This window comes from Anarhichas minor, unplaced genomic scaffold (genome assembly GCF_050575085.1).
Source record: "Anarhichas minor isolate MPS153535 unplaced genomic scaffold, ASM5057508v1 ptg000018l, whole genome shotgun sequence".
Lineage (NCBI taxonomy): Eukaryota > Metazoa > Chordata > Actinopteri > Perciformes > Anarhichadidae > Anarhichas > Anarhichas minor.
In genome coordinates, this window is record NW_027466464.1 from 14,665,668 (window position 1) to 14,676,968 (window position 11,301).

The 11,301-nt window shown below is 39.3% G+C and overlaps 1 protein-coding gene across 1 annotated transcript; it reads left to right on the forward strand.

Annotated features, from left to right (window-relative positions):
• Positions 1 to 322: 322 nt before the first annotated feature.
• Positions 323 to 10,244, forward strand: LOC142952894 (sentrin-specific protease 7-like). Its single transcript, XM_076094917.1, has 20 exons — positions 323 to 588; positions 1,089 to 1,200; positions 1,656 to 1,732; positions 1,850 to 1,981; positions 2,975 to 3,366; positions 3,454 to 3,527; positions 3,650 to 3,778; positions 3,863 to 3,896; positions 4,016 to 4,240; positions 6,171 to 6,391; positions 6,473 to 6,540; positions 6,818 to 6,934; positions 7,024 to 7,146; positions 7,614 to 7,706; positions 8,009 to 8,085; positions 8,287 to 8,348; positions 8,905 to 8,948; positions 9,027 to 9,095; positions 9,188 to 9,338; positions 9,617 to 10,244. Exons 2-20 carry the CDS (start codon positions 1,090 to 1,092, stop codon positions 9,746 to 9,748), a joined length of 2,331 nt encoding a protein of 776 aa, XP_075951032.1. The 5' UTR covers positions 323 to 588; position 1,089; the 3' UTR covers positions 9,749 to 10,244.
• The last annotated feature ends 1,057 nt before the right edge of the window (positions 10,245 to 11,301 follow it).

The following is an 11,301-nucleotide window of genomic DNA, read 5'->3' on the forward strand; positions in this document are numbered from 1 at the left end:
GCAATAATATAAATATAAATCACTTAAAAAAACACATATTACACTATATTTGCTTTGTTGTTTATTTGTTTCCATATTCTGTTATTGACGTATTTGTGTAGTTTCAATTGATTCATTATATATTGCTGCCGCAAATACAACTACTACTAGTAATAATAACAATAACAGCAATAATAATAATTAATATCATTTTGATTATTATTAGTAGTAATATTGATAATCATGTTAAACATGAGACAGTCTGTTACAATGTTATAGTAAAATACTTAAAAATACATGAGTAAATAAATAAATGAAGTTACGTTTCCAGTGACGTCATCGCGTAAATCCGTTGCGTCAGCTGACGTCGTGGATGTTGTCATGTCGCTCTTAGCTGCCGAGTATTTGGAGGAGAACAGCTTCTGATACAAATGTGTTTTCAAAAATATTACTTTTATATATTTATCACCGGAAGTGGATAGAAACAAACTGTCTATACCACATGAAGCGGCGCGAGAGTTCACCAGCATTTAACGGCACGAAGAAGAAGTTAGCACGCAGCTAACCTAGCGAGCTAACGGCTAAGCTAGCTCCTCCAGCTGACGTTAGGTTGGTAATGTAGCTTTAGCTTCCTGTTAGCATCAGGATCCCCGTTAAGAAATACTGATATTATAAACTGTACGGGTAATATTTTAAACGTATAAATATAATATCGTATAAGTGTATAAGTAGTTTATGAATAAGTTGGCTGCTCTGGTGGATTCGGCAAACAAATAATCCACCAACTAGAATTTACAAAGATAAAATCCTAACTTTGATAATATAAATGTTCTAAAAGAGAAGTGATGTTTCATTACAGATCTTACAGTAGTTTTATATATGTGTTGTAATATGACAGAAGGGTATAATTACTACAATAACAATAACAGTTATTGAGTTCATATTCCTGAGCTCCAGGAGCCTTTGAGCAAGGCACTTAAACCGTCTCCATTCAGAACCTCATTTACAAAATGACTCATTTAACATATTGATCAGATTTCTTCTTCTGCGATCCAGATTAATGTAGCTTTATTATGTTAATGTGACTTTTTGTGTGTTTCCTTCTTCAGGATGGCGTCTCCTTTCAAGATCCCGAAGAAGAAACATCCAACAGCTTCTGACTCCGCCCCCCTGCACGTGTCACCACTGTCCCGCCTGCAGAGCTCCGTCCCTGAATTTAAGGTGGTATTTTTTGTCTGTTAGCAGTTCTACGGGGGTCTGTTTTATCTATTTATTAGTTTAAAGTGGTATTACAATCTTATTACAATCTACAATATTGGTTCATTTAAGATGGTATTACGGATCTGTCAGCTTCTTTGCCTGAATTGTTAATGTCTTAAGGTGGTATTGTTGATCTACCAGTCTTTTTTAAGGTGGTATTACTGATTTCTGGGTTATTTTAAGGTGGTATTTTTGATCTGTGGGTTCGTTTAAGGTATTTCTGATCTGTGGGTTCTTTTAAGGTGGTGTTTCTGATCTGTGGGTTCTTTTAAGGTGGTATTATTGTTCTGTACATTTTGACGTGAGCATGAAAACATGAGCTCAATGTAAATAGTTATAATTAAAATCATAATTTGAATTGATGACTGTGATCAATATAACTCTTAATGAGTGATCGACTTGTTTTGTCTGAACAGAGTTATGATCAGTCCAGAGGCAGAGCTGACAGGGTGCATGCTGGGAACTCAGAGCACTCCTCAGTGAGCAGACAGAGGTTTGTACAGCGCCCCCTTCAGGCTGCAGTGCTCATTACAACACATACAATATAATGTATATATTTATATATATTTATAATAATATATATAATATAATAAATAATTCCTCCGTCCAGCGCTCCTCTCTTCAGGAACGTCGTCAAAACGCTGCTAGGACTCAACGGAGGAGCGTCAGCAGCCAATCACAGAGGAGGATGGAGCCACCAATCACAGAGAGCCGAGTCGTCCTCGACTTCTTTCTCAAACGGGTGAGTTCACAATATTTAAATAGATTAATATGAATTAATATTTAAATAGATTAATATGAATAACTAATAAAATAATATTAACACGGCACACAAATATAGATAAATAAAATAAGATTATTAAAGATGGAGGATTCTGATGAAATTAAGTTATAAAATCAAATCAATTTATTGACACAATAAATACATTTAAATGCGATTAAATGTTCCAGAAATAATAAGAAAAATAAATGATATGTTTGTTTTTATTTATTTGTCTTTGTATTAATTCTCCTGTTTATTTATTAATTTATATTTAAAAAAGATGCAATGGAAAAATAATACAGAAACAAATAAATACATAATTAAAAATTGTAATAACAACAACAAAAAATATTTTGAAATAAATAGTAGAATTAATACAAATTAAAACAAAAATATCACTTTTTCAAAATAATTATATCAATGTATGAATTAATGAATGTTTTTATTTAATATTTATAGTTTATTTATCATGTTATTTGTTTATGATTTTGGCAGCTTGTCTCGTCCATAACTGGTACTATATATACTGTGTGTGTGTGTATGTATATATATATATATATATATATATATGTATATATATATATGTAATATATGTATATATATATATGTAATATATGTATATATATATATGTATATATATATATGCATATATATGTATATATATATATATATATATATATATATCGTCCATAATCGTCTCGTCCATAACTGGTACTATATATACTGTGTGTGTGTATATATATATATATGCATATATATGTATATGTGTATATGTGTATATATATATATATATATATATATATATATATATATATATATATATATATATATATATATATATATATATATATATATATATATATATATATATATATATATATATATATATATATATATATATATATATATATATATATATATATATATATATTGGTCCCAGTTTTAAGTGTTCGTTACTTTTTCGTCCACCAGATGGCGCCCTAACAGAGCGTCAGACCTTTCAGGCTCGGCCAATCAGAGCATCTCTGTGGACTCGCTGGACTCTCTGGCAGAGCTCAGGGGTGAGGTGCATGCTGGGAGTTTGAGTTGTTCGGCGTTGGGAGGGAGAACGTCGCTGCAGAAGAAGAAGAAGAACTCGTCTTCGTCTGGTTCGGACCAGACGTCGGAGGACGATCTCGTGTCTCCGTCATCGGTGATGCCATCGGTGATGTCACAGAGGAGGCGGAGCCTGGACAGCAGCAGCAGCAGCCAGATGGAGGATGTGAGAGAGAGAGAGAAGAAGAGATGGAGAGAGATGAGAGAGATGAGAGGGAGGAAGAGGATAGACCTTCATCTGAAGAGACCTTCAGACACCACGGAACCTAGTGAGGAGATTGATATATAATTAATATATGAATATTATATTAATAATAATATATACAATAATAAATAATTCCTCTCTCCTTCCTCAGTCGTTCTGTCCAGTGAAGAAGAGGAAGAAGAGGAAGAGGAGGATGAAGGAGAAGGAGGACACAGAGTGGAGGAGGTAGGAGAGCTTTCAGCCACATCTCCTGGTCTTCTTCATCATCTGATAATAGTCTTCATCATCTGGTCCTCATGACACAGATTCTAATCAGATGAGCTCAAAGTCTTTGTTTTGATTTCCAGACTTCCAAAGAGGAAGAAGATGAGAACAACCCTCCTCCTCTTCCTCCTCCTCTTCCTCCTTTCCTTCAGCTGGACTTCAGCTCTCTTCACGCTGGTCTGATGAACGCCGACTCCAACGGGACGATGACGGTGAGGAATCAAACCTGCAGGGTTCCGTTATTGTTGTTATTATTATATAAAGAATAAGAAGCTGATTGTTTTCATGTTTCTTAGATCACTGAGAACGGCCTCATTATTCCTCTGAAAGGTAACGTTACTGTTTTATATGTTTTGCATATATAATATATATATTTATAAATGTATGCAGTTAGTTACGACTTTGTTTGAGAACATATTTAGACTTTTATAAAACGATTTGTTGATCAGGCGTTGAGGACGGTGAGGTCGCCGTGGTGGCGTCTCAGGTTCGGGGTTACGGTGTCTGGGACGGTGGCGTGGCTCAGGGAGGGCTCCTATTGGCTGGTTGGGAAGGTCCCGCCCCCTCGTTGCTCTTCCTCTGGGTGACTGATGCTCAGGCCAACCTACTGCAGAAGGAGCTGTCCACCATCCAGACCCCCATCCAGACCACCATCCAGATGTCCACCACATCAGGTACTCGCACTTCAACCAACTCCTTTCAATATTTTACCCTCAGCAGAGACTTCCTGCTCCTCCTGTCAATCACACGTTAAGTTAACGCTTCAACTCCTTTCAGTGCTTAAACTTATGGGCACTTTCAACTGCAATTCAACTCAGTGTTTGCACAAACTTTTATTTCCACTTCATTCAACACGTTTATCATAACCGTCACTTCTGCTTCCTTCAGTTTTTACTCTCAAGCTTTCTTACATTTTACACTTGCACTCCTGTCAACACTTCTTCCTCAACGTATCATGTACACCAGGGGTGTCAAACTCATTTTCACTCCGGGCCACATCAGCATCATGGTTTCCCTCAAAGGGCCGGTTAAAACTGTAACTACTCCCTAACATATTGTTAAATAACTGTCTCTGCATTTGATTATTGTTTATTCAAGTGTAAAAATATTGTACATGCAGTTATATAAATGTAAAATGATATTTAAGCACATTTCTGTTATTATAACATAAATAAGAAAATAATTTTAATTTAGGGTTAAGAAACCCACATTACTCTATCAAAGATCAAACTTTTAAAGAAAATTACAAAGACAAATATCATCAAACACAAGTTATTACATTAACTTTGTTCAAAGCTATTTTTGTCACCTCTCTGCATCACTAATGTCCCCGTCGTCGTCCTGTGCATGGCAGCTACATCCAAGAGCTCCTCACTGAGGGTCAGGTCTTATAAACATGAATAGATGAGCTGTATCCGTGTTGTCTGTGCTTTCATCAACAGCTAATGAAGAAGACGAGTACCTGCTCGTGTCTTAGCTAGCTGTGTTGTTAGATTGCTGCTAGTTCATGAACTCGGTCTGCGATGGTGTTTCTTCACAAACTGACATTTGTAAAAGTCTGTATCTGGTCGGAGCTCACCTGCTCACATACCTTTAGCAGCACTGGGCTGTAGCTTCTGTAAATATATTCTGCTGTGATTGCACTCTGCCTTTTAATTCTTGGACAATTTGATGTTTTTCTTGGAGGCTAAATTTTGCTCCGTGTTTGGTGTCAAAATGCCGACGTGAATAGTATTCCTTCATCACCGACACGCATCATAACACAGAAGACAGACCCATTTTTCTCCTTGAAGCACAAACATGTATTCGCTTTCCCATCTTTCATTACATTTTCTTCCCTCTCCATCAATTTTTCTCGTCGTGGACATTTTGGGATTATTTGTCGATCTTTTTCAACTCAATCACTTGTTGGAAAACCGCTTTACGGGCTGTTCCCTCTCCTGTCCACCTGTTGTGATAGTTTTAATGTCGGTACACAGACAACATGCTATCTCATCATTTCAACTTTATATCTCATAATTTCGACCATGGGGATACTTTTATTTTCAAGTCTAACTTTAAATTTATTTATTTTTTTTGCTGGCGGATTCGCGGGCCACATAAAATGACATGGCAGGCCGGATTCGGCCCGCGGTCCTTGAGTTTGACACGTGTGATGTACACAGTAAAAGTAGTGAGAGTAGTTGAAGTGGTTTCCATCTTTCAGCACTTTCACTTAAATTCCTTTCAGCACTTCATTTTCTTAAATATATTCGACCCACAAAGACCGTTTTTAAAACGATAAACTCTCGCTTCAGTTCCCTTCATGTAGTTTTTCTGACACATTTGAGCCTGAAAACAGAAAACAAGCTTCTGAATGAACAGTTTCCATCATCACTGTTTCCACACAAAGAGCAGTGAATCATGAGGAGGTCTCACTCTGAGCAATAAGTACGTGTCTGTGCAACAGACATTGGCAATAAACGGTTTCTGATAAATCTCATCCCAAACCACAACGAAGGAAAAACACTTCTACAGACTAGAAACTGATTGAGCCAACTGGGCCAGTGGGTAGGAAGGTAGGAGGGTAGGTCTAGGTGTTAATATGTCCTCCTGGTCCTTCAGGTCCGGCATGCTCCTTCCTCCTGCTGGTGCTGAAGGAGCAGCTGCTGGAGCTCCAGGCCGCCCTGCTGGCCTCCATCCTGGACATGGAGGACTACAGGAAGGGCTCCTCTTCCTCTTCCGGGCCGACCTCCCCTCTCGAGTGGACCGACGGGCTGCTGCTCCTCCACAGTTGTCCTCCTCCTCTGGACCAGCACCTCCTCGGACTGCTGGGTCACTCTGCTGTAAGACTCCTTTCTGTCCTCTTTTATAAGCTCATCTCTCTCTCAAAGTCTGAAACATCAAAGCAGATTCATCTCTTTCAGGTCAGAAACAACCAGAAGAATAAGAAGTCAAACCTGAACTCTTCAGGTCTGCAGCAGCTTCCCACCAGGTAACACGACCTGGACCAGGTAACGCCACCTGGACCGGGTAACGCCACCTGGACCGGGTAACGCCACCTGGACCGGGTAACGCCACCTGGACCGGGTAACGCCACCTGGACCGGGTAACGCCACCTGGACCGGGTAACGCCACCTGGACCGGGTAACGCCACCTGGACCAGGTAACGCCACCTGGACCAGGTAACGCCACCTGGACCAGGTAACGCCACCTGGACCAGCAGCTAAAGTAACATGGACAGGATTGAACCCTCAGCATGTGGTCTTCAGGTTGATCCAGTATCCGGCGGCGCCCTCTAAAGGCCGGATCACGGTGACGAAGGAGGACCTGGCCTGTCTGAGGGGGGGCGAGTTCCTCAACGACGTCATCATCGACTTCTACCTCAAGTCAGTCTGTCAGAAGGAAAATCAATAAAGTTGTTTTTTTTCACCAGCAGGGGGTCAGAGTCCTGAACCGTGTCTTCCTCCTCCTGCAGGTTCCTCCTCCTGGAGGGAGTCGGCGGCTCGGTGGCCGAGCGGAGTCACGTCTTCAGCAGCTTCTTCTACAAACAGCTGAGCAGACGGAGAGCCGCCGGAGTCGACGACACCCCCTCTGTCCCGTAAGAGTATTAGTTTTACCTGAAGATATTTATTCACATTTCTCTATATTTCTTGAGGTTCGGTTCGTCACATTTTAGCTCCATAATTATTGTGTTAAAATTATTTTTTGGAATATTTACGTCACTTTTGGTGTGAATTTCCGACCATTTTTGTGCATCTTTGGATTCTTTTGTCAGGTTTGATTGTAGACTTTGATATGACAAATATATATTAAAACATGTTTACCAGCTTGTTCCTCTAGATTTTTTCGCATCTTAAATCTTAAATCGTCCCCTTTTTCTTTTTTCACAATAAAATCTTTAGAAAATAAAGAAAAAGGTCAGACTTTACGCAGACGACACGCTCTTATTTGTATCAGCTCACAGAATGCAATAAATCTTTTAAAAACGTTTTATTCCTAAAATACATCGAGTGAAGTCGCTCTTTATTGAGTCTCTTCTTCATGTGTCTTCATGTCTCTGCTCAGCGATCGTCACATGAGACATCAGAGGGTGAAGACGTGGACTCGCAATGTTGACATTTTCACCAAAGACTTCCTGTTTGTGCCTGTCAATCAAGAGTAAGGACATTTTTTTATCACTTTGTTGAAAGTGGAAGTGAGTCTTAACCTTCTGTGTATAATTGCATTCCATCTTGTGCAACATTTGCACCATCTTGTGCATGTTTGTGTTTAACTATTGTGATTCTTGGCTTCTTTTTGTTCACTGAAAATAAAAGTCAGGTTTTGTTTCGGGACTGAAACATTTAAAATGACACTCAGGACTACATCGTTGTTGGTTGTTTACTGTCCACTTCCTGCAGATGTTTCACAATAAGAGTCCTCTCCAGTAAGAATCAGTGATGATTGTGTTGTGTCGACAGAGCTCACTGGTACCTGGTGGTGGTTTGCTTCCCCGGTCTGGAGGAGGTTCAGCACCAAGAGTTTCAGAGTTCAACAGGTTAGCTGCTTTTTACTTCCTGTTCACCTGAAATGATTGACTGTCGTCCTCTGAAGACACTGAGAAACCTCTACTTTGTTTTTACAAAGAAGGAAGTCTCAAAGAGAATCCGCCTATCACATAAAAAGCTTTACCATCAGCAGGACCTTTATTGTGAAGCAGCTACAGGAAATAGATTCCAGGTTGTTGTTTGTGTCTCAGGTGGATCAAAGCAGCCTGCAGGTAAACCTTCATCCTTCAGTCTGAGATCACAGCAGCCTCCGGTAAATATTCAGTTATTATTATAATTATTATTATTATCCGTAATTACTATAATTATTATTGTTATTATTATTATTATCCTAATCATGCTGATGTATTTTATGTTTACTTAACATCTGAATTGAAATGTATTTTATGTTTACTTAACATTTGAATTGAAATGTATTTCATGTTTACTTAACATCTGAATTGAAGCCTCTTGTTATCTGTTGTTTCTTTGGAAATTCATTAAATACAACTGCAGTATTTGGGACATTTTTTTGTGGTTTTGAATTTAATTTTTGCCATTATTTACACAATTAGTTTGCAACATCCTGTTTATTTTTACGTTTTATTATTGTGACATTTTTCACAATTCATTTACCATTTAGATGATTTTTTGTGACATTTACGTGACAAGTTTGGCTTCCAGAAATAGAATATTATTAATAGTTACACTGATGTTAGAGAAGTCAAACCAGTTAGTTAGTTTTTTATTATTTAGGGACGGCAGAGTTCAGAATATAAGGATTCAATCAGAATTCAACTTTAATCTGAAATGTGTCTCTTATTTTGTAGGAGTGCACTCTGCAGAGCTGGCAGAGGGAGACAGTGTTAAAGAGGTGAGTCTGAAAGAGACATTTAAAAGTACACATCCAGAGGAATGAAAACCTAATGAAGGACTTTCTCTTCTGGTTCAGACCGTGCGTCCTCGTCATGGACTCCCTGAAGCTCTCGTACCACGAGAACGTCTGCCGGCTCCTCAGAGAGTCAGTTTCTCTTCTTTATAAAATAAAAACTCCAAACATTTTAAAGTTCCAACGCTGTACAGGATGTCCTAACTGTCCCTCGTGGTCTCCAGCTACTTGCAGGTGGAGTGGGAGGTCCGGAGGGGGACGCCTCGTCTCTTCACGGCGGACAGCGTGAGGAGCTCCAGCTGCAGAGTCCCTCAGCAGGACAACAGCAGCGACTGTGGACTCTACCTGCTGCAGTACGTCGAGAGCTTCCTGCAGGTAAACGCACACCTGCTTCTAGCTCGGCCAAAACGGCTCCGGATATATACACCATTCTGTGCAACATTTGCACCATTTTGTGCAACATTTACACCATTTTGTACATTTGCACTATTTTGCACCACCAACTGGTTCTTCTTCTAGTTTAGCAAAAACGTCTCCGGAGTCGAGTTGAGACTCGTTCAGACGCCCGACTTTTACAAAATAATGTTCTAATAAAGAAACCAGGACGTTTCCGTCTCTTCACACTAAATCCAGCTCTCTGATTGGCTCCCCAGAACCCCGTGGTCCACTTCGACCTCCCGTTGCGGTTGGACAACTGGTTTCCGCGTCAACGTGTCCGACAGAAGCGCGAAGAGATCCGATCTCTGATCATGACGATGCACCGGAGTCAGAACGGAGAGAACTGAAAACCAAAAAATAAACTTTTCATCTGTGCAATAAATAATTTATATTTTCTACGTCGTTAAAATGTTTTTACTTTAAAGAATTTAAAATATTTAAGTCTAGCTTTTGTTTTGTGTGCATGTAAATAACTTTATACTGCAAATAAACTTGATAATTCTTTTTGATAAAGTTTTTTCATAGTGAGGTTCTTATTTTGAAACTTCAAACAGGATGTCAATTTGCGATTTTGATTTTAATTTCTTACAGTAAATATTTATTATTAATTATGTTTAATAAACAGCAAACAAAGTGAATTAAATGTAAATAACTTTTTACTCCTTATAATCCTTGATTATTCTAATTATCAGCAAAAAGGGCTCTTATTTTGAAACTTCAAACAGGATTTTAATCTGGATCTGGATTTTTAACCTCACAGTAAAAGGGAATGTAAATAACTACCTCAACGATCATAATTCTGTCTTCCTGTTTCATAAAATAAACCATATGTATTCACTCAGAGGAATGTGACTCTTAATTTGAAACTATTTTAAAGCGGGAAGTGGCTCTCATATATTCACAGTGAATGAAATCTGGATGTAATGATGTATTACTACAAGTAGTACTAGTAGTAATACTGTGATGTCACTGAGTAACTATCAGTCTGTTTGTTTCTCTTCTTACTATAAACTACACTTCTTCTGTGGTGTGTGTGCGTGTCTATAACTGTGTATGTTTAATCCCCCCCCCCCCCGCTGAGGACCAATTAGTTTACAGCTCGTTAACTGGATCAGACTGGGGTGACTACGAGGCTGAAGGGGGTTTACAGACAAAACATCAGATAACTTGTGTCAACATGTTATTAGAATCATTCTCTGATCCTGGTCTGGCCCCGCTCTGGTCCTGTACTGGCACTGGTCCGGCCCCATGTTGGCTCCATTCTAGCCCTGGTCTGGCACCATTCTGGCCCTTCACTGGCCCCGTTCTGGTCCCCGTCTGGTCCCTCTCTTGCCCCTCTCTTGCCTCGTTCTGGCCCCTCGCTGGCCACGGTCTGGCTCTGGTCCTGGTCTGGCACCAAGTAGTGATTGTTCATGTTTTGCCCTGGCGGCCGTAGGGAAGGTTAATCTGAGCGACGGGGGGTCCAGATTAGACCGGTTTAGTTCTCCATGAATCCTCCATCCTGCTTCCCAAAAATAATCTGAGCCCTGCAGACTGAAAACTGATCCAGACTCTCTGCTGGACTCCGAGTCCTGAATAAAACGTTGTTTGTCTGGAAGAATTTCAACAGTTTAGTGTAGAAATACATTAAAACGATAATAATCCCAGTATTTAATTAAAATTTTAGTCGACTGGAGAACAAAAGTTTATCTACGTTTCCGTTGATCTCCACTTAATCCCATTAACCGATAAAAGATGACAGCCATTGTTGACTGCGAGTCTGGACCAGGACCAGGCCTATTTATAGAGTCCAGTTTGAGACCTTTCATGTTTTCTTCAGTTTATTATTGATAATATTAATAGATGCTGATGACATGTTGTCTTACATAACTACTAATTGAAGGAAACAAGTGGGGGGGCA